This window comes from Trachurus trachurus (genome assembly GCF_905171665.1).
Source record: "Trachurus trachurus genome assembly, chromosome: 13".
NCBI lineage: Eukaryota > Metazoa > Chordata > Actinopteri > Carangiformes > Carangidae > Trachurus > Trachurus trachurus.
In genome coordinates, this window is record NC_139892.1 from 18,902,451 (window position 1) to 18,927,206 (window position 24,756).

Consider the following 24,756-nt stretch of genomic DNA (forward strand, 5'->3'; position numbering starts at 1 on the left):
TTAACTTAACACAATCAAAGGAGACTACGTGAAGGACAAAGATAAACTGGAGTGTGTCAGAGAAAACGACAACAGCAACTCTTTTTCACTCATGCACACAAATACAAACACACTCACACACGCAAACATACACACATCACTGAGAACACTGAAAGGCCAAAAAAAAAACAAGGCTAAAAAAAGACATTGTATTTAACAGGTCTGAACTGCAGATACACATTCTCTGCATTGTAGATGTTTGGCTGTTAGAAGATTAGACACATTGTACATTTATAACACAGGCAAGTCGCTGAGTCTAAGGGTTTGACAATGAAACTGCTACAATAACTAAAAAAATATTTCATTCTTTCATATAGTCTCGATTACGGGAACAGCATGTTAGAGTTTGACTTTATTCTCACAGTGAGTTGTTGATGTGGCAAAAATGATTTTTTAGGTTGTGAGTTTAACTGAAGGACAAGTATTTGGTTTGATCCACTTTGATAAGCAGACAGCAGTATCAGGTATCTATCTGTAATCAGGTCTTTTAAAACAAACATAATCTGGTTTTTCGGTTTTGGCAGAAAAGGAGGCAGGATTCAAATTAAAACTAAATACAGGCAGTGTGAACACTAACAGTGACATTATGTCAGATTCTTAACAGCTCAAGGGCAACATATAAAAATCATGGAGTAGAGCTGTAAAGAAAGACCATAAAGAGTCTCATGCCCCATCCCCACAGCCAGCATCTACAGATGAGGTTTATGGGGCAGCAGTGCCACCTGCTGGGTAATCTGGGAACATGTGGCATCACATTTCTTTGTCCACATGTAGGCTAGAACACAAGTGATAACCCTATAACAAGGCTATGTCTGTGGTAATTTGACAAAAAAAACAAATAAAATCAGCAAAAAAAACAAAAACAAAACCCTATAGATTATATAACAGGAAAAATGATTTGGTGACAAATGGTTTCTCAGACAACGACAAAATGATGGCTTAGTGAATCTTCAGTAGCGAGATCATCCGTAGGCTGTTAACCAACTCCCTGCACACTGCTTCATTTACACATCTCGTTGAATTTGGGTTATATACTGCTACAATAGGATTTGTCCTTCTCTGCAAATTAAAATGTAATATTGTCTCAGACAATGAAAGAGAGATCATGAGAAATGCACTGAAACCTTTGAAGTGATAGGTGCAGCACTTACTTACAACCTCTGTATATTTTTTGATTTTATTGCTTTACCTACTTCATTGTTTCAACCAGTCAGACTGAGCCCAGAAACTGTAGGCAGCATGTCATTTCTCCACTGAAATGTCCTATGAGAACCAATTAACTTCTAATCATTTCACTTACAATCAGAAAAAAGCTGAAAGTCAATGTTGTAGTGTGTGCAAATTCACACAGGTGGTGTAAAAAAGACAACTAATACAGTCACTTAAAGGGTGAAATGCGCACTTTTAGATATCATGGGTTTGGTTGGTTTGCTCCGTTTTCCCTTTAACGTTAAAAAAGTATACATATATAAATATTTGTAGAGCACTGAGACAATAAATGCTGCCATTTCAATAATGGTGGCACAGACGTCATGACGAAATTACAACGTCAGAAAAATTCAGCTCACTCCAGCTCGACATGCCTCAGAAGAGATGATCTTCTTTCACTACTTCCTGTCTACCTCCATCACATAAGTGTGTGTGTGTGTGGGGGGGGGGGTCGATATTACTCGAGTGCTCTCTAACAGTTCCCAGTTTCCCAAAACGTAGGTATTATTGGAGAGAACTCTGAGAGCAAACAGTGTTAAAATAGTCTGAACTGAGAGGAAAAAAACATCTCAGTTTACATTAAACCTGAAAGTCTGACAAACATTTCAGATTTTTTTTTTTTTTTTTTTTTTAGGAAATTCTGTGTAACGTTTCTCAGGACAAAGACAGAAATAGCAGCTCTACTTCTAGCTTGAAGCTACAGGTCAGAGCTGATGATACGACCTCAACACTTCAACAGTGCATCTCCAGCTCTGTCTGGCCAGAAAAAAAATCTTCTCACTAGGTTTAAAGCTGAGGGTTAGGTAGTGATGCTTGAAGGACTGAAATGATTATCATTAAATAAGGCCACGCCTACGACAATGACAACACAAATACAGTACATGTGAAAAAGGACGTTCGACAAGTGTTTTTTTGAAAGTACAAATGGAGTGCAATATCTCTCAGAAGGCACAGTCTGGCATCGATTGGCAAGTTCCAGCTCAGTTCATTTCAGCTGAGATTTGGCCTCTCGGGACCTGGTGTGGTTCCAGGCCGGTTTGGACCAGTCATAGACCAGTTTGGTACAGTTTATTTCTGCTGCTGCTGTTGCCTGAGGCTCTCCAGCAGGATCCGCTTGTGGGCAGGGTCGAGCACTCCCGCCTCCTCCAGGTCCTCCTCTGTGATGTCACTGGAAAAACAATAAAAGATGTAAGAAACAAAGCAGAAGCAGAAGTTGTTTTTGTATTTTTTGCCTCGATCAGAACAACTGCCATCTCATATGTGAGTTTAAAAGTGTTTGTACCTGAGGAACTCCAGGTCATCCCAGCCGTTGTGTAGAAGACCCTGCTCATACCTCTCTAGTCCCAGCCTCTGCAGCCACTCCCCCACTGAAGATTCACCTACTGACAAAGAGGAGCTACTGCTGCCCCACAGAGCCTGCACAGGAGAAATATACTGTGGGTTAAACACAAAAAAACATGCTATCATGCCAACAATATCAGTCTGTTAGCTAGTGGGGCTCTATTTTTCTTCACCCTATGAAAACAACCCCACCAAAACTAAAGACTTAGTATTTAGACTACAGTGTTTTAAAAAATTATGATACTTACTTTCTATGACTTCATAAGACAAAAACTGTTTAGTAAGGTAGATCCAAATAACGAATTTGTGTGGTTGGACGATGCTGAGAAGCTAAAACATCTTTTTCAGTTGAAAATATTTGCATTTTCTACATTTTTTGAAAAGGCCTGGGCAATGAGACGAAGAGTGATATACAGATGAGTACGGAAAGTAATCTTAAGATGTTTATTTATGTGTCACACTAGTGTGGCTGGTAATACCAACAGGAAGGACTGTCTAGTTTTTGATTTGTCAGTAAATGTGTCTTGTAATCCCATATGGGATGGGCCCTAACCCTAACCCTATGATATTCATTCATTCATTCATTCATTCATTCATTCATTCATTCATTCATTCATTCATTCATTCAATCATTCATTCAATCATTCATTCAATCATTCATTCAATCATTCATTCGATAGAAAAACTTGAAGGGCGGGGCGCCGTGTGGCTCAGTGGGTTGAGCAGGCGCCCCATATGCAGAGACTACAGTCCTCGCAGCCGACCCCGGTTTGAATCTTGCATCGGGTGGCCCTTTGCTGCATTCAAGGTTTCATTTATTGTCATTCAACTTCATGTTGTACACCTGACTTCCCCCACCTCATCTTCCTCAGGGAGTATGAAATGTGTACTTACTGCATGTCACTCCCCCTCTCTCTGCCTCCCCATTTCCTGTCTCTATCAACTATACTATCAAAAAAAAGGAAAAAAAAAACGCACCAAAAATACACTTAAAAAAAGAAAAGAAAAACTGTGTCAACATTAATGAACCACCCACCTCCTCAGGCATGTCCTCTGCGATACTCTCTGTGATGGGATTTCTGGGTGGGAAGGTGCGGCAGGCGTCCAGACCCAAACCCATGGGCTGCCCCCTGAGAGGCGGCGGTGCGGAGGGAGTACGTGGAGGCTGTCCAGGAAACTCGCTCTCACTCAGTGTCTTTGCCATCTGGAGCACAGAACACGACTGGTCGTCCAACGCCCCTGCTCCAACTCCACCACCGCTTCCTCCTCCTCCTCCTCCTCCTCCTCCTCCTCCCCCTCCTCCTCCTCCTCCTCCTCCTCCTCTCCGGAAACCCTCCCCAAGACCCAGCGGGGTGCCGGGATTAGCTGGCGGGATCCTGACCTCAGCCATGTCTGGATAAGCAGGGCGAGGTTTGGGGAAGGGGGTCTCTGTAACCATTTCCAGCGCTCCCTTAGGAAGAGGAGGAGGGGGGAAGTCGGGCGGGGGTCGATTCAGTGTGCTTCCTACTGTTCCCACGACGCCTCCGCCTTGTGCCCCAACCACACAAGTGCCTCCGTCGTCTTCCGAGGAGCCCTCCTCGCTGATCGCACGGACCGGGTGTCCCGCCATGTGTCTGCGAGAGTGAGTGGGCCCCGAGGCAGCACAGGGGGGTTTGGTTCGAGTTCCAGCAGAGGGAGGGGGGGCTTTAGCTGCCTGGGGGTTTGTGGAGGTAGGAGACGGGAGAAGTTCAGGTGAGAGAGCAGCTGCTGACTGGTTGGGAACGCCCTCCAGGATGTAGTAGGCGGGGTTATTGTAGCTGTTCTTGCAGATGGATGGATCATCTGATGCTTCTTGCTTAGGTCTGCTCGGTATAGGAGGCAGCAGAACAGAGGGTTAATTTCTCACCGTTTCATGATGCGTTCACTGATCTGTTGGCGTGCTGTATGAATGTGTCTGTACCGTGCAGCGGTTTCCTCCTTGCTGTTTCTCTCTCCCTCCTCACTGAGCTTGCCCAACTCTCCTAACTGTTTACGAACCACAGACGGCCTGCATGGTGAACACAACAGACCAGGATTGAAGTTTACTAAGGGGAAAACCTTACTCATTACATTATATTTGATATTTTATCACAACATTACTATTAGTATTTCCTTGGATTAAAGAGTAAAGTTGAAAACAGAAAACAATGACACAAAATGCCACATATTCTAAAACATGGATGGATGGAAAATTGTTATGTCATCCTAAACTGAATTTAAATGTAGTAAATTATAAACCAAACTGGTCCACAATGTTTTTTTTCCATTGCACCTTGGATTATGAGTATCTCCAACATAATGTACACATATGCAGGAATGATTATAATCCCTTTTAGCATTTTACTATAAAACTAAATAGACAATTATAAGAGCAGAGTTCACTGACTTGACATATTCATGTCCCACTCTGGACACCAACATGGATTTCCCTTTAGGTCCACCCGTCTCATCCTTGTCAACACTGATCCACTCTGAAACACAACAATATTGATAGTTTCACAAATGCATCATTTGAACAAATCATGTATAATAAAAACAACTTGTTTTTTGTTTCGCTGCTCAAGCCTACACAGTTTACTATTTATTGTTATTCTGTATTGTACTTTTTTGATTGCCAATTTTTTTTTTTGCCGCTTGCTGCACCACAAATTGCCCCTCTAGGACAATAAAGATATTTGGAAACTTGTATGAAACACTGGTATGCCGTGCATTACCATAGAGTCTTTCCCTGGTTCCCATCCTTTCAGAGGGGACCCTGACCCTCATGGACCCCCTGATATTTCCTGTTTCCTCGCCACGATGAGACAGGTAGGTGTGGAACTGCTGAGCTGTGCTGCCAATCATTGACTTCAAAGCCAGCACACACTCTCCTAGCGGGGAAAACACATGGTTGTGGTCAGAATAATAATACATTTCAAAGAATTGCATCAGCACACAACAAACATGAGTATTCTCTTTATACCATAGGACTCATATCCATCCAGTGATTTCACTGTTAGCAGCAGATGTTGGTCCTGAAGGTACTCGATCTCTGAGAGAAGGGGTTTCAGCGTCGTTAGCTGTTTGTTGGACCAGCCCACGCGCAGGAAATTGACGTTGTCACTGCTCTGACTGTCGTTCTCATAACTCTTCTTAAACTCTACAGATGAGAAACAGAGAGAGAAATGTGCAGGGCCGAGGGGGTGTGGGCGAGGACAAAGGGAACGAAGGGGGAAGGAGAGGGAGGAGAGAAGGAAAGAAGAGGTGGGAGATGTTTCTATTGCATTTCATTCAAAAGTATACGATGGACAGGAGGTGGGGATGTGGCACAGGTCAAACATGGAGTCTAGTTTAAAGGTATACTGACTGCCTGAGATTGGGAGGGTGGGAGGAGGATATGAGAAGGAGAAACAGATACAATTTTATTACATCCACTTGGTATTACAGAAACCCTGCCTGTGCTGGATTCCTGTCAGACTGTGAAAAAGCCCTATGTGTGAAAATGAGTCACAGCTAAAGGTCCAGACACATTCGTCTCACCTTCCAGACAAGTGGAGTAGAATTCGATGAAGAACTTAGTTCTGCTCGCTGTCTTCACTATGGCCTCGATGCTCTCAAACTCAATGTAGGCCTGCTCTGAAGACTTTGGCAGACCTACACATAAAACAGATCAAGAGAGTGAGTAGGTGGTACCGAATACAAAGTACAAATACACAATTAGTCATTTAGTTAAGGTTACATTATACACAGTGGAAAGATAACGCAGTAGGATGAGCCAGAAATATATGAATGTGACGAAATTGAACTTTATTAATTGGCATTCACTCGTTGCCTTTGCTCTTCATACTGAGTAAAAACAGACATGGACTTTGACAGCATGTGGATTCCTATCTTGTGAAAATATTAGGTGTGATGTTACTGCAACACAGTCAATGAGTAACAGGCTGCTGTATGTTCCCTCTGTTCAGCTGAACTCATTTCCCATTTCTGGTCTCAGTTCAACCGTGAGTCACTGACTAGACAGCAGGAACAAATCGCTGTGCTGATTTCAGCTGAAAACAAATCTCAACAAACAAATCAAGTTCTTAAAGCTGATAGACTACAGACCATCTGCACATTTGTAACCAGCGTGCACACAGTCTGGCCTTCTTTGAGAATGAGCCATTATGACTAAAATTGTCTATCTGCAGCCTGAAATTGAGGAGGGGCAGAAGAAGGAGAGACTGTGTGAGACACAGAGGCAGAGCGACTGACAGAAAAAAATAAATAAAACATAACTGAATATGAGTTTTCTGAAATTAATGCACTTGTACCTTTCTTGGAGACAAACTGGGAGGTCACCCCCACCTCAAATGTAGCGAAGACAGGAGAGTGATCGCTGGTCACTATATCATCTGTACAGCCTGAGAAACAAAAGAGCCTGTACTTTAGTCTCCATGTTGATCAATCACATTTACTGCAGTATAAGCCACTGATAGATGAAGTGTCTTATACTGGATAGATGACAATGAAATATGTTTATGTGAAATTAACTGATATACAAGGTTGACCCTTGTTATACTGAATTGAAACAAATGTGTGTGTTATTTTTTCTGCTGAAGCGCTTACCATAGGAATTGCAGACAATGTGTGTTTCTGGGTACGACTTCCACAGGATCCTGTCACACCAGGAAGGAACATTTGTCCTCATCTGGGACAGAAAAGTAGAAGAACACACAACAGGATAATCAGGACGATCAAGAAAGAAAGAAAACAAAGTGGCTATGTATTAGTCAGACATTTATGGGATTGTGTTAACTCCGGATGTTGGTTACGTTTTTGAACATACCCCTGTGGCCTTCTGCTTCTGCCATACATATGTGTCCCTTGAGCCGCGTTCATATCGGTACGTGGGTGGGAATGAGATCTCTTCCTCCGCTGTGAGCAAGGAGACACATATGTTCTTGTTACACTTTGTTGTGGGTAAGTTAAAGACACAGAGCCTGGCATTTTATAACATCAATAAACAGATACATTTGTGATGCCAGTATAATTAAAAAACTAAAGGCAGCTTCTCTCTTCCTCTTTGCACTGTGTTATCTGCCATCAGCTGATTTTGTGCAACCCCCTGAATGCTGAGTAGCCACATCCTGTGATAATGCTTACTTGTGAGACTTATTTTTGACTGCTGTTGAGAACAAGTTTTTAAACAGCAGTAGCTGACAAGCATCTCTATATGCATATTGCCTGTCCTATGGTCTTTCTGTTAGGTTCTCCTTCCTTACAGTAAGTGAAGAAAACAAGTGACCCAAGTGAACTATTCAAGGGGCAAGAAAACAGTGGTGGGCAGCTGCTTTTGAGACATGTGAGCAATCATTTCATCCATGAGACCACTGAAACAGTTTTAAGGCCAGAAACCTTCTCTTAAAGCAGAAGTCGGAAGTTACGAGTGGCCGTTATAGTGACTTTCACAGGTAAAACAGGTCGGAAAAACACGAGTGGGTTGCCTGGAACGCTACAAAGTCGTAAGTTGTGACATGAAGCTGTAATTTACGGTTTCAAAAGCCTGCCTGGAACGCAGCATTAGCCAAAACGACCGGATCGCTTACTTCTGCTTTAACATTGGGATCTTTTGAACTATTATTTCTCTATAATAATTTGTTTGTTTTTGTCTCTGCTCTGTGAAGCACTTTGGATGACCGTTACAGGTCTTTTGAATTGTACTATAAAAATAAAAGTGAACTTGAACTCTATATTTAAAAGATTGAATACGTTCTTGTGCTTGGCTGAGGAACACTAACCAAAGCGTAGAAATACTTTGTTCTTCTCCCTCTCCAGGTTGAGCTGATCCACCTTCAGCAGTGGGTCAAACTCCTTCCTGTTAATGTAGTTGAGGATCTCCTGCACACACACACACACACACACACACAAAAGAGACAGGATCATTAAATATAGTGTCATCTAAATTTGCTGCATTTTATCACTTTGTGCGTCTCTGTGCTCTCCTTTACCTGGATATCCATATCCAGCCTGTAGTTGAGGTCTCCCAGCCAGAAGAGGTGTGTGAAGCGCAGAGAGATGTCAAAGGAGCTTAGCTGTTTGTCTCCTAGTGACAGTAGCCGCAGGATATCAAGGTAGTTCTGGTTCCTCCTGCAGAGGTCAAACGTCACATGTATCATGTATGATAATAATTAGTGTGTGAGATGTGTCCTTGATACACTGTAAACCTACATAATCACAAATGCATTGCAAAATTAAAGGTTGTAAAATACAAGACACAACCTCCTCACCGGTATAGCCATAAATAATTGTGTGTTTAGGACGATGGTAGGTACCTGGCGATCTTCTCATTCCCTGATGTCAAGTGACAATTCACAAAACCGAAAGATGTCCCGTTGAACATAAAGGACACGCCTACAGCTCCTTTGTTACCTAGGAAACAATCATAACAAACATACAACCTAAATAAATTACAGTGAATGACAAGCATTACTTGATAGAAAAAATGAACACAACACAGAATCATTATTTTCTGGTTCATTCTGATGATGTCAGACATGCCATCTTAAAGGGTAAGCTCATGATTTGATTTTTATTTGTGCCACTTTGATCGTTCAGACATCAAACATTTTGTCCTTAGATCAAGTCACATTCTTCATCAAGTGATGCAGTAATAAAATTAAAACATTTCCTATCTCTTCAGACATAAAAAGAATAAAGAGGGAATACCAAGCACTATATTTACCCAGTGTATTGGCGATGCCCGTCTTGACACTGGACATTCCCACGTGGCTGATTCGATTCTCGTGTTCAGGTTTTACCAAGACGGCAATCTTAATGTTCCACAGAGTCTGCACCGCGATCTACAAACCAGAACAGCAGACGGCGAAGAATTCATAATCATCAGCTTTATTTAAAACTTATCACTTCCACATTTTCTTCATACTGCTTGCATGACTTGAATGGATTTGTAGGTGTGAGCGAGCACAAGTAGCACCAGTGTAACAACAGTGATGTGACCTTCAGCACAATGGCCTGTTTTCCTCACCGGTTTATACTCAAGTTCTGTCTGTTCTTTCAACATGCAGCGTAGTGACTCCACCCACTCCCGCTCACACACTGAGTTTTCTTGGGTTCCATACACATAAAGGTCATGAGGGATGGTGACCGTCATCTCATCCAGAGTCTTCCCGAGGCCGCGACACAACACCCACGAGGCCACAGACTTAGGGGAAGGCACCGAGCCTAAACAACAGAGACCACAATGCTACGTTCTCATTCTCTACACTGTTAAATGCAAGATATCACAATATATTATAGGTCATCAACTCCAGTGATATTAGACAATGTGGCAGATGCACGTGTGTGTCTAACCCATATTCCAGGTGCCTATGAAGATGGAAATCATGTCTGGCTCGTCCTGGTTGGAATGTTTGTTCTTCATCAGCTGCAGCAGCTGGCAAAACGCCTCCCGTTTCTGAAACACACACACACAAATCAGCGAGTGGAAGACACCACAAAAGACGCCCTGTTTTTACGCAGCAGCACTCCGAGGTCAACTATCAAATCATTGGATAAATGTGCTTTCATTAAATCTTTAAATATTCTAAAATACATGTGAGTTCAGATAACACTTTTCATATTATCCTTCATGGTTTATTGGTCAAACGAGGGGAAAGCGATAAAGGAGTTCAGAGATGCATGTGAATCACATTGTGCTAAGAGTCTCGCTGGAAACTGAAATCATAGTGGAAACATGTTTATGAGTCTGCGCCCAGAAGTCTGGCACCGACAGTGTCCTTAGTGTGATACTGAATATACAAATGAAAAGGTGAGCTGTATGTAATGTGAGTGCATTTCCTTGTCCATTTGCATATGGATGTGTAGACCACTGTCGTGTGAGCTGGTAGGTGTTTGCATGTTTGAATGACAAAGTAACTCTAAAAGACAGCGCTTTCTTACATCGAGGAATTATGTTTGAGAGAGTCTGTGTGTGTGTGCGTGCGTGCTCGTGTGTGTGTGTAGACCTTGGCACTAGCAAAGATGAAGTCTTTCCTCTGGCTTTTGTCCTTCTCCTTCTCAAAAACAATGCCCAGTTTATTCTGCACCCTCTGAGACTTGATCAGCTGACGAACTGAGAGAGACGGAGACGGATGAAGCCACAGACAGACAGGAGTTAAAGATAAAGACCGGGAGGGAGAGCAAGGAAGGTCAAACAAGAGATTGGAAGGGTTTAAACAAGGTTAAAGTTAAAGGAAGGCAGACTAAATTGTAGCTCAGCTATGTCTCAAACAGATACCACTGAGAATATTAAGTTTGGATCTGTATTATATATATTTCATCTTTTGCCCTAGAGTCCAGAGACTCTTAGGACTGTCTCCATCATGATGCAGCTAAACATGACACATTACTCGTCAGAGTTTGTTACAGTGACACTGACAGTCAGTGTTGCTTAAAATAAAGCAAATAACATACAAAAAAAGGGAAGCAGCTCCATTTCCCACAGAAAATGCAATTTCTCCTTTAATGAATGTGGCTTTTGTTTAGGCTATCATCTACTAAGTAACGTGATCATAAGACATGATGTGTCAGTGGGTGTTTTACTGCCTCTGTCATACAAATTTCTGCTCACTAATTTCCTGAGGAAAACACTGATTACTCATCTCACAACAGTGTGATTACTATCTATGGAGTGCATGTGTGGGATTCTCACTTTTGTCATGTGTAAAGGTGGTCCAGTCCTCTTGGCTGTCTTTCACCTTCTTCATAACCACCAGTCGTCCTCCCTCCACATCCACAGACAGAGTGTACTTTTGACTTTTTCCTATCTTTGTCAGTTCTGCCAGGTAAACATCCAGCTTTACCTGTAGTGGACCAGAGCATATACTGTAGAGGTTAATGTTGACTCCATGTGACTACAGACATCCTTACTTTCAGATCATATCAGGTCGTCACACCACCAGGGGTCTCCAAAGTGAAAGTAAAATACCCATCAGCTGGCTTTCTCTCCCTCTATTGCTATCACATACACAAACTGCTTCTGTGGAATTAACAGAGCTTAATCTATCTCAGCCGTATGCAGTCACCAGGAATCATAGGCACATCCTGATTATCTCAATAGCAGCTTTAGAAGACAGTTCACACATTTCTGTATTTATATATAATATGATATTTATATTATAGTATATTATATATATATATAATATTTGACTTACGAGTCTAACTTCTTTGAATCTTTAGGGTTTTGTTTCTAAAGAAATGACTCACAATTTCTTTGAAAATTTGTGGGGCAGAGAACAAGGCATTTACTCTCACTTTGAGTCACTTCAGTGGGGTCTGTTTGTGCGTCAGCTGGCGAATCAGATGTCACATCTTAAACCTATGGTGTCATTGTAACAACACTTCTGTTCCTGTGCAACAGGAAGCTGCTGAGAGGATATCACCAGAGAGAATGCAGACTTGGCTGACAACTAATATTTCAAATCAGTCATCTCCTCTTCCTCCTCCGTCTCACCTGCTTCCCAGTGTGCTACAACTGACATTTATCTCTCTACTGTTTTTCCTTTAACCTCTATCCCTCTGATTCTCTACTGAACCACCGTATATTAATAGATTCATAAACTCACATTTCCATATACTTATCATAGATGGGAAATGTGACAGCAAAAGTGATGAATACCCTTTCATATAACTGCTGTAGACATATTTTGAGAATGCAACAGGAAATGCATTGCAAGCATTCCTTTGATCGCACATCAGCCACTGCAGTGTGTTGGCTCGACTTCACAGACTGTTAAACAATGACCATTCCTTGATACTTGCATTTGATAAACAGCTGGAGGAGGTGTTTAAATACTATAAATAAGCTTTGTGTATGTCCACACTAAAATCACCTCAGGAAAAATTATTATATTTGTTATATTATATTTTTGTGACTTTTAAGTGTCTTGACAATTACTAAAACAGCAGATATTTCTAATGTCATCCATCCCTTATTATATTGAGGGTAAAAATCTTTAAGCACTGCCCTTATACTGAATCCCATCACCTTGTGTGAATTGTGTCCACATGTATGCATTCATGATTACCTCAAAGGCCTGCACAGGGATTGCTTTGCTGTGACGCATAGAGAGAGGAGAAGGGGAGCATGGTGACGACAAGCTCATGTCCTGGAGAGCTTTCAGAGCCTGAGAGAGGGGAAACAAGGGGGGTGGAGGTGAAACAAAAACCATTAAAAAAAAAAAAAAAAAAGGAAAGATGGAAAGAGACAGCATGTGCAAAAAGGACACACAGAGATAGTGTTGATGTCAACAAGGAGGGAGTTTTCCACTTCCTTAGTGAGATATAACAGGAGCACAGAAGGTGGAGCTAGTGATATTACATTAATTAAGATACACAGTTTGTTTGCACTTGAGCCATTTCCTGCTGTGCCAAACAAGCTAGAGACCTTCCTTGCAGTCCAACTCAAAACAATTTGATATCAACATGTCAGAACTGGTCAAAGTGACAAAAAAAACAAGCTAAAACTAAGCTTTAACTCTGTACTGTTTTTACTCTTGCTTTCTGTGAATTACACACTATGCACTGTGCGACAGAAAATAGACAAATGGCAAAAAGGTCACAATATCACTCCATCCCCTCCCATTTGTTTCTTTTCAATGTGTATTATGTCAGAACCCCACAACACACACACAGCCTGGAGTCTTCCTGGTCATGTGGAGAGGTTTATCTAAACTGACCACCTCCAACTAACAGCTGTGTGTCTGTCTGAGTAGAGAAAGTAAGGCACATAAAGACACACACAGAGGGAGCAGTGAGGGTGGAGGCCTAAAGATGACTGAATATGTGAGTGTACCTTTTTCTCTATGGAGGACAGCAGGTCTTTGAGGATTGCCAGCTTGGTCACAAGGTTTTCCAACTCCTGGTCTCCACCCTGGTTCACTGACTATTGTTGGTGGGAAAAAAACAGCACTTTGAACACAGTGTCTGGAAAACTGTGTTTTTATGGTACGAGATTCTGAAAACCACTGCATATGCATAATGCATAATGCATTTCATCCAGCCCCCCCAAAAAATGGTACAGCATGCACAGCTAACAGACACCTCACAATCACACAGTCTCACATTGTTCCTAGGGATGCATAACTAGTCTATCCATGGGTAAATAAATCCGTTTTTATTCACACAAAAAACCACCTGTCAATGCATGCTTTATGACTACTGAACAGCTTCAAAATGTCAGTGAAATATTACTGCTTAAATAACTCAAAATGTAAGTAATAATAAAAGAAAAACATCAGTTGTCAATCCAGCATTTGCATTTCTTGATAATGATATTAAAATTTTATTTCATATCTATTCTGCCTGTCTCATGAACACATCATGAGAGTTTTAAATGAGTTACACAACAACACAAAACTATGGAAAAACATTACAAATACCACAAAAATGCACATATACTACATAAACAAACACAGACTGCATGAGTAGAGTGAGTATAATATGACTAAGTCTACCCAAGCTGTCCTCAAATAACCTGAGAGTGGAAAAAAGCTTTTCGTCATGACATTAACTTCTACGTCTATATGCTACCACCCCTATTCATGTTTTTAAATACATACAGGTTCAACCATGTATTTAAGGAAACATACCTGTTGGATCATCTTGGAGACCATGAAGGCACTCTGCTGATCAAAGACTTTAGACAGAATCTCCAGACCAGACAAAACCTTATCCACCTCCCTAAGAAAGAGATCACACTGTTTGAAAAAATGGCTCTTTAAATCATGTTATGTTTTTATGTGTGCATGGAGCTGCAACATTAACCACAGATGATTAATGACGACATGATTCAGTTGTATTCCCGTACATTTTTCCCCACAAAGTGTTTAAATGTGCAACATGTGTTATTGTGACCAAAACAGAGAGATGGGGTTGCAGGCAGCTCTGCACACAGAGAGAGCAAACCCTTATAAATATATTGTAATAATATGGTCAGTGTTGCGATAAGCAAAATACAAATGAATAGCTGTGTAACCACGAATGTGCTGTGGAATATGGGCAGATGAGCTGGTGTGTCTGTCTTACCCATTAAGGCGCTTGCAGGAAGCTACTAGTGTTTTGTTGAGGTGAGGCAGGGAGCAGGCTCCCTGTTTGACTGCCTCCAGGTCCAGAGCGTAGCTGCCCTTCAGATACTCATGGGAGATAGTGCTCAGGCCGTTAGCTGCTGGAGCACTGAAACACAATAAAGTCCAATGGTATTTCAACATATCCACTACATGCACATAATTACACAACATAAGGTTTAAATCAAACACAAACAGCATTCTTGCGATTAGATGTTTTATACATCCTGGTTTTGCATTGTCAGTAGTATATTGACATAATTTTAACGCTTAAACTTGTCTTGTCATATCTCTAAGTCCTCCCCGTAGCTTATTCTATCACCCAGTATTTGTTATTTTGTTTACTATATTGTTGTTTTTCTATCTTTCTGACATTGCTGTTTTCTCCTACTTAAGTCATATAACTGCCACAAGAAACACACAGATTTAAACTTTGAGCAGATGAGTATTAAAATTGCAGATAAATTGCATCCCTTTTATTAGAAGAATAGAGAATTGTCATGTACGTCACATTTGCAAAGCTGTTTTTGTGCGTGTGTCTGTGAGTACTATATTATGTGCAGTCAGGACTTTTAAAATCACATACTTCCTCTAAATCAGTGACCTGACTTATGTCTGCCCTGACATGGTCAGACAGACCAAAAAAAAACCTTGTTTAATCTTGTGAGCCAGCAAAAAAGCCAGGTGTTCACTTCTGCAACTAAGGCTTCAGCTTTTGTACCTACAGATCTCTGTATTTACAGTTCCTTACTATGGTCTGCATTGTGGCTTCTAGGTAAGCTAAGTAAATGTTCCTGAGCCAAGCCTTATTTTTAACATGCAGAGTCTGCAAATATGCAGACTGTTAAACATGTGGAGTGACATTGAAAAGGTGATGTCTTGTTTCCTCACTGCCTCTGATCTGTGATACTTTTTTTTTTTTTGCTTTACTAATTTCTTTGAGAACATTTTTTAGTTTCAGTCAGTTGAAAATTAAAAAAAAACAAATTACGCCTGCTAGAAAAATATCTGAATGATTATTTCACACAATAAGCTTGCACTCTTCAAATGCAGCACTGACACAGAGTTTTGTGGATTAACCTACAGATCTGAATACCACACAAACTCTGACACACACATCTGCATGGACACAAATGGCAACCCCCATTCATCAAAGCTTTGCATCATCTGTGAGCAATGTGGTTTTCAACAGGATGTTGATTCCCTCTTTATGCAGTCAGAGGGGGGGCCACAGGGCCAACAGAGGAGCTTAATTTATGTGTGCGCTAATAAATATGAGTGTAGGAGAGTCGTTATTATGTTATAATACATAAAAAATTGTTCATGTCATGAAAGTGACTGAGGCATGGTGTGGTGTTGTGTTATCACCAGTTTGTATCAGGTTATACATCTGCTTACTATTTATGACAAAATCACATTCAGAGTGAAACAACATCCTTCCTGTGTGCGTATGTGTTGCGGTTGAGTGTTTAGATTATGGTTGTTGGTGCCAATAACATGGTTAACGGGATGGTTAAGAAGCTCTGCACGTACTTCCTGTAGGTAGTTTCAGCACTTCACATATTATCAGAGTGAATAAGACACAAGTAACTGTGGTCCAGTGTACACTTTTATACCTGTCTGTAGGTGTGTCTGGTCCAGGGGGCGTGGAGGTGGATGCAGAGCGAGGGGGAAGGGGCGGCTTCTCATCCTCCCCATCTACCAATCACAGAATGGGAGAGTTAACATGCGACAAAAGCGAGGCCAGTGTGAGCATGTGAGTGAGCTTGCGGAGGCTCTAAAGATACCTGAATAGTCTCTGTCATCGCTGACAGCTGTTTCCTCTCGCTCCACGGGGTAAAGCAGGGTGGTGACCAGACCCTGGCTGGGCTGCAGGTACAATGACACCAACTCTGGCAACGTCTTAAACCGCTTAGGCTGCACACCCTGAGATGTCTGGCAGAAAAGAGGGAGAAGAAAACAGGGAGGGACACACCGAGAGGGAGAGGAGGAGAACCAGAGTTATTTTTCTACATGGTAGGAACATAACAATTACATCCAAACTCCTTGGCCTCAACTAGTCATGTTATTAAAATCCCTGGTGCTCCCTATTGTTCTACATTTTATGTTGTGTAAGCACATGCGACCCCGTAGTCTAAATATAATTCAAACCAGGAGGAAATGTTTTAGTAAACAGTGGCAGTAAACAAATTCAGTACCAGGAAGCTAAATTATACTTTTAGACTCTCTACAATGTCACAGCGAGGATCCTCAAAATCACTCTAAGCTGAGAAAGTCACACAGATCGTCTGAAGCACCGTGTTGTTGTGTGTCTGTGTTCGAGAGTGAGTGTGAGTGTGTAAGCGTGTGTGTGTGTGTGTGTGTGTGTGGCTGGGGGCGGTGGTGAGGACTTCACAGCTGTTGGGCACAAGGCACAAAGACTCTGCTGTTGGTGTGTGTATATGTGAGAGCAAGAGAGCTCAGAGCCAACAAAAGCATCTCTGCCTGCCAGCTGCTACTGAAACAAATACAGTTTTTGCTGCACACATGTACACACACTTAACCTCAGTGGACTGCGTGTCTGTGTGTATATAAGCAAAACGAGAGAGGGAGCAGGAGATAGTGTGTGTTTTCTCTGTACCTGTACAGCCAGAAACCCATCGTCATCTGGGAGGATTCTGTATGTGTGGACGTGCTTCTGAAATCTGAAAGTGTAGTAAACAATAGAAAGGGGTAGATGTGAGAGGAGAAGAAGAAGAGGTTTTTTTTTTTTAGAACAAACAAAACACAACATTTTAAGTCTCACATTTCGCACGCACACTCTTGTACTTGACCTCAGAGGATAGGGATCTCTGTGTGTGTGTGTGTGTGTGTGTGTGTGTGTGTGTATGAGAGCGAGGGGGTTCAGACGCTGCAGAGAGCTCCAACCTGTTGCTGTCTGTCACAGCCGTGAGCGGGCTTTATCCTTACAGTAGCACGATACATTAGAGCAGAGCAGTGTTGAACCTATAGTGTTTATACATTGTGAAGTTACAGTGAGAATATCTTTTTCTTGAACCTCTCCCAGAATTTTCTAGTGTGATCAGCATTTCTCATTGAACCACAAGCTTTTTTTTTTTTTTTTTTTTCAAACCAATCACAGATCAATGCTCTGACATTGTGATTGCGCAGTTGTTGACTACACGCCTGCAGCCACAAGCTGGAGTTTAATGATTTTTATGTCTGCACTTCATGTCTGCTCAGTGGACCGGAAACACAATGTCCAATTTTGCCAAGCAAATGTTGTGGTTGATGTCTGTTGGTGTGTTTACGTGGTTCATGGTCACGCACCTGTTTCGACGTGTGGTCGCTGGGATGGCACCGTATGCAAAACACTTCAGTAATGCTTTTTTACTTCTGCTTATACTCTCTGCTTATTTACATTACGTGCGTGTGCGTGTGTATACACTATATAAAAGAGTGGGAGGATAAATCCATGCCAGGAATTCGTCCTGCCTTTTTACACTCAGCTGTTTTTCCGGTCTTTCCAGGTCAGTATCCTACAGGAACTAACACATGAACTAGAATAAAATATCAAAAGGCTTATTCTTATTTTTTTTAATAAGAATAAGCTATACTGGCACAGTTGTGTTAGATTCACTTAATACAATGGGACTGAGTCAACTTTCTAAGAAGCTGCACTACTACCTTTTGTCAGATTTGTCTAACTTCAAGAAGAGGTTTTACAAGCCACAAAACTGGTCGCAGTTTCCAGCTTCTGGAAATAAGTTATGATGTTTTTTTAATTTGCTCTAATTGCATTTAACCTTTGTACCATTTCCTTACTGAGGGCAATAATGATTTTACAGCCTACTAATTACTGATTCCTGCTGTAGTTGCTCTGTTGCCAAAACCTATAGGTGGCTGGGCAGTGGGCACATTTGGGTGTGTTTCTTGATTTGGCATCACTGCTTTAATCTGACGGCACGCACAGTGTCAGAGTTGTACTGATTTAAACACAGAATACGTTGTGTTATATCAAGTCATCAGTATACTTGATAAATGTTTGTTTTAATTGTGCATAAAGACAGTGAGATGAACTGTTCCTTTTGTATAATCAGGCCTGCAAAACCATATCCATATTTAATCCTGTCATTTTTTAAACACAATGCATTTTGGGTGCAGCAGCATGAGATCCGCACACAGTATAGAGCTTTGTGTGTGTGTGTGTGTGTGTGTGTGTGTGTGTGTGTGTGTGTGTGTGTGTGTGTGTGTGTGTGTGTGTGTGTGTGTGTGTGTGTGTGTGTGTGTGTGTGTGTCTTCCTGTTGGCAGTTGATGAGATTCCCTTTGGGTCTGGGAAGTAAATACTATTGTTTCAGTAGCAGCAAAGTTATAACGTGGGGGGAGGGGGGAGTTGGAGAAAGAGAGAGGGGTTTATTATGGGATAGACATGGACCCAAAGCACACTGTGTATGTGTGTCCTGTCAACAACAGTCTGCGTTGAGGTTAATGACTGCCCCCACCGACTCCCTCTGCCCTGTTCATTTAGAGTGCCACCTCCTCCTGTGTGTTTGGTCTCATCCAAATAACACACAATCACACACAGTGTGTATGACCTTCTTCAAATAAACCCACGCTGGCAAAGCGCATGACTGTCTGGCCTGTCAGTTAATTGTTGTTAACAACAATCAAAAGGTACATTTCCTCTCTCATAGCTCTGTTGTCCACATCAGGTAGTCTGCCCTCCACTGACTCAGTGTCAGTGCAGCAGGTCAGATTCAGCGCTGACATTTACAATGCACAGGCAACATAAGCAATAAAGCAATAAAGTATATAAATGACTAGTAGCTACATTTATATCATTCTATTGGTACATTTACTTCAAAATGTTGCCTACGCAATGTTGCATGGAGCAAGCTACGCCTTAGTGCAAACTGTTATATGTACAATCACAAAATATTAATGAGGACCCACTCATTTCTGAACACACTATGCCATATTAATACCAAATACAACTAAAGATGAAGTGGTTAAATAGAAATTATGACAACATTTTGACAACTGTCTGGAATATATGGGTGGTGTGAAAGCTACAGATCTGTATCCTTGCATCTTCATATATTGGGCTAGGCTGTAAGATAGCTGAACGTATGTCCTGAAAGGATAGAAGGGCACATAACCATACCACATAATCCAAATTGTATACAGTACTTCTACTTAGAACTATCTATTTACAAAAAAAAGCACAGCTCCACAATGCAATATGTACTGCACACCCATCCACACACCTTCCTGGAGAGGAATGCTTTCACAGAAACGTCCAGGTTTCAAACACACATAGAAACACAGGGGGCCATGCCTGAACCGTGACATGTTAAGACGCGCTGAACACTGATAGTAATGAACATCTTCTGACAGCTAAAATAGACATACTGCAATATTCAACAGGTAGTGCTTTCACACGCTGCTACGTTCAGTGAGGATACTCTAATTGTAACCTGTATAACCATCTCTCACACTCAAATACTAAATGGTGGTCACTTCCTACAAATGTCGGGGAATTACCTTAAAGGTAGAGTCTGTAGGTTTGTTCGTTGCAGTATGTAAACACAACAGTCAATTTGGGCCCCTCCCCCTGACAGCGGTTGTCAGGACTGGCCCCATGTTCACAACCCTTCTCCACTTCAGCCTTCAAAGTTTTCGTTTCAATGCTTGATTCCACCACCACCAAGGTTGTGACTGGGCGCCGTCAAGCCAGAAGAAATACACACTCAGCAGCGACGAAAAGGAAATACAGTCTGAGCTGCCGACAGCATCTCGTTTTCTTCACCGCTAAGTGTGTATCCCACCATTTCTTCCTTGCTTAACTGAGTCCAGTTGCTGTGTTTTATACAAGCCCACTGCACCCCACGCCCAAATTCACCTGCACTGTCATTGGCTGGGGAAAACACACCGACATCCCGAATACACCACAACATCAAAATGCAGGCAGAGGGGGGGGAGCAGACACCACCACACACAAGTAGAAGAGAGGTGATGATTAAGCAGGTTTTCTTTTCTGTAAGTCTATATATATATATATTTTTTTTTTTGTCTGTTTTCCTACAGACTCTGCGTTTAAATCTCAGAGTGCACAGACTTGGATATACAGCAAGAGGAAGTGAAAGGCGAAGGCCGACACAAACAAAGTGACCTAGGAGTCAGACCCGCTGCTACTACGGCTTCTTCCCAGCAGTCTATTGTCAGACAACAGCAGTGGAAACACTTCCTAAACACATTGGCCCCTTCAAAGCTCACAAAAAGGAAGTACACTTTGGTTTTTGTAAGTCACAAGGACAAGCTCAACAAAAGCCATGACTAGTTCAGATTAAAACAGAACATCTTGGTATCTAGCCTACATGTGCTTTGTGGTGCCGGATCCAAAAAGAGGTCACTTAGTAGAGAGACTAAACCGAGGTAGTGTCCATCTTAAATCAGCAGACTGACAACGGGGCCATGTTGTAGAGAGAAGCTGACAATATTCACCAGATATTCAGTATAGTAAGAATTTTGCCTTGTGTCTAAAATCTCAGAGTGACAGTTATGGTGACACCGTGTTGAGTTTTGTTAGTTTCAGTGGACGGTGTAGTGAGGAAACTGAAGGGTACAGGAGATAAAGAGGTCGTTCAGCATCAAGAGGACCTGCAATACACATCAATCCTAAGCCTCCAGGATGCTGAACCAGAGCCATGACTAAAAACAGTCAGCCATTCAGCAGCCTGGAGCCTTTTCAAGCCTCTGATTCAGATTTTACTTCCTGGAAATTTTTTCTTCTTTTTTTTTTTTTTCTTTTATAGTAACGAAGGAATATTAGCAAAAGGTGAGAAATAAATGCATTGTCTGACCACATGATATTTTCCTCTATAACCTCAAAGGAGGTTGTTGGGAAATACTGGCCTCCTGATCTACAAGATACAAGTTGAGGTCTGACTTCCCCTTGATGCGGTGAACATCAACGAGACAACCTGACAAGTGATTTTCAAAGTTTTGCCTATTTCCTTTCAATCTAATTTTAACATCTCTTTCTATAAAAGGAACAGTGTTTATGAATGGAAGGCTTGCAATTTCCCACATGACTTTATCGCTGGGGTTGAATTATACGTGGTCAAAATCACCACTCACCATGGATTGCAAAATGAACACATCAAATGCTGCAATACACAGCAAACTGGAACCACACTGATTTCCCCAATTCACGTATCGTCTTCTTTTAAAAGTTGACAAAATCACTATCCTAATAATCACGGACTTCAGCTTGAATTGCTTGTGAGTATTTATTACATTATAGAACAACTGCATGGCATCCACTAAATCACTCACGTTGAGTCTTTTAGAAGCTGCACACATGTGGTTTAATTATGTAACTTCTCCCTGTTGTTCTTCTTTTTATGTTGTAATATAGTATATTGTTTCCTATATTATAATACAACGTCACTTTCTTCTTGTATGTGAAACCTCTGCATAAATACAGTACCAGCTTTTGTGAGGCTCAGTTTGTCAAACTTCTTGCCATAACCAGTCTCAGTTTATCCTGAGGGAAATTATCTGAGATGAAACAGGTCACTGATGTGAAAGGTGAAACGGGAGAGGAAGGGAGAGGTGGAGGCGGGAATAAATCCGGAAACGGATGTGAGGAATGTTGTTGGTCATGAATTACTGGTGCATTCAGCAAAGAATGAAAAGTGGATATTGTAACTAACTGATGTTTATATGAAATGTCTTTGGTTGGGTATTTTAAATAGGCCAGTCGCCAGAAATAATTCAGTTTAGACTGATGTCAAACTGAGAAAAGCAGAAAAACCACAAAGCAAGAGAGGCAGCTAGTGAATATTGGCATTACTTAACGGTTACTAAGGTAATTTGATTGGGTTTTTGTTGATGAAGAAATCAATTGAACAAACGTTTTTAGGATATTCTTTAGATATTTTTGCATTTCCACATATCTACATAAAGCATAACGTATGTAGTGCTGGTCTGCACTTGTATACACACACTGAACTCAGCATGGGGTAAACTTTCAGATAGGGGATGTAGGTCGAGTCAATGTCAGAGTATTGTATCACATGGAACAGGCCTTTTATTTACTGCATCTGCACTATTTAGTAGCCCGTGATGCATCCGTAGGCGAAGAGCATGGCATGTGAATCATTTTGGGTCATTTGTAGTTTTTAAACGTTGACATTCCTTCTCTGTGGGTCATTTGACCTGGCTGAGTCACTGTGTGAGCACTGATTGTACCGTCTCTGCATCGAGGCTTAATTGTCTGGCTGAACATGGAAATAGATGTTTGCAAAGTCTCCCTTGTGAAATGGAGGGTGGGCGTTTCATCACTTCTTTTAGCAAGGAGGATGCCCGGCCCTCCATCACCACCACCACACTCTAAAACAGACACAGTAGACTACACACTGTCCACACCTACACATTGTTGTTGTTGTTGTTGTTGCTGCTGGTGTTGTTTTTTACAGATATGTGTCAGTGTGAAGATAATTTGTGCAACCCCAGATAAAGCCTGGCCTGCTACTTCACCACTGCGCTGATGTTAAACGGGGCCTCCAATTAAAACATCTGATGCTTTATATTTACCAGCCCTCGGTTTAATGTCACTGCTCTCAAACCCGCAGGCTGATTGTAGCAGTATGCCCTGTAAAAACGTCTCCGCAGGCGACCACATCAGACAGTAGACAGAGAGGGACTGCCCTGAAGTTGTGTGCCATGCAGAAGTTTCACTGCTACACAGAGAGAGAGACACACACACAGGCTCTTTCCAACTCACTGACTTCCAGGAGAAAATAAACAAATGCGTTTTTACTCAGACTTCACTGTACAGACTTTGGTACAAGTTGATCACATACTGTGCCTGTGTTTGTCGCTGCTGCTGCTGCTGCAGGGAAGTTAAGTTATGCACTTCCTAAACGTTTGCAGACGTAGTAGTAGTGACTTGAACACAAAATCCAAGATTACCTGAAGGCGTGCGTGCGTGCGTGCGTGTGTGCATGCGTGCGTATGTGCGTGTGTGTGTGTATGCTAGTGGTTAAATTCAAATACTATTTAAACTAACCCTTGGGCAAAGGCATAATAACTTTTTTCCCTTGTAAACAAAGTGACCCGAAGCAGCACACGCTGGTTATGGATCTCACACACGCACATACACACACACACGCTTCTCTTTTTCTGCGGTGAAGTTACTTACAGTACACACAAAGCGTAAGCCCCGTTGACACTCTCACTGTCCCGCACCAGGAAGCTGCCGTCTCTCCCGGCCCGGGCCAGCAGCTCCTCGGCCGCCGCTCGACTCAGGTCCCGGTGATACCACATCGGCGGTGCGGGCCCCAACGGAGAAACCCCACCGCCACCACCTCCTCCACCTCCTCCTCCTCCCCCGGCCATGGCCACAGCCCTTCACACCGGGTTCAAGTCGAGCTGCTTCCCGAGTTCTCCGAAAGAGCTCCCAGTCCTCCTCCTCCAGAGACGTGACAAAATAAATCCACGGGGAGAAAAGTTACAAACGTGGCTAAAGTTAAGTTCACCGTAAACGTTCCTCCGACGACGGCGCCGACCGACTTGACGACTGGGGCTACAACAAGTTGTTAATTAATGTGTGAAGTTACGCCGTTTGCGTCTGATTCCTCAGTTCCTGAAAGGCTCACCACCCTCCTCCTCTTTCGCTTCCCAGTCCCACGGAAACCAGGGTATGTAAATCCACAGCGCTGGAGACCGGGGAGCAGCAGCAGCAGCAGCGGTGACGACCCGTGTCAGCACCGCCATAGTGTCGATACAGCGCACTTCCGGTTGGGATTTTCAAAATAAAACGAGCTGCTGGTAATTTTGACACTGAGGTGTTTTATTCCAGGGCCAAAGTCAGCCAAAGTTTATTTCCGGTTACGCCTTTCTTTAGGTGGCTTGACGTAGTTCTGTGGGAAGGAGGGATGGTGGGATAAAGAGATACTGTGAGAAAGAGAGGAAGAAGGAGAGATGGAGAGAAAGATGAGTAAAGGAATAGCACGCTAAAGGGGAGGGCAGTGGTGGAAAGTCACCAAATGTAGGCTACCTTACAATTACGACGAGCTA

General features: G+C 42.2%; 1 protein-coding gene across 1 annotated transcript; it reads right to left on the minus strand.

Annotated features, from left to right (window-relative positions):
• Positions 1-24,432, minus strand: inppl1a (inositol polyphosphate phosphatase-like 1a). The gene is made up of 27 exons (XM_083984923.1): positions 23,879-24,432; positions 17,311-17,374; positions 16,478-16,625; positions 16,307-16,388; positions 14,653-14,799; positions 14,217-14,307; positions 13,421-13,510; positions 12,654-12,752; positions 11,279-11,429; positions 10,593-10,699; positions 9,940-10,042; positions 9,614-9,810; positions 9,311-9,428; positions 8,901-8,997; positions 8,577-8,715; positions 8,367-8,466; positions 7,415-7,503; positions 7,195-7,276; positions 6,900-6,989; positions 6,127-6,240; positions 5,570-5,746; positions 5,322-5,477; positions 4,994-5,078; positions 4,529-4,615; positions 3,626-4,430; positions 2,531-2,664; positions 1-2,416 (listed from the first exon to the last, which is right to left on the minus strand). Exons 1-27 carry the CDS (start codon positions 24,073-24,075, stop codon positions 2,317-2,319), a joined length of 3,849 nt encoding a protein of 1,282 aa, XP_083841049.1. The 5' UTR covers positions 24,076-24,432; the 3' UTR covers positions 1-2,316.
• Positions 24,433-24,756: the final 324 nt, after the last annotated feature.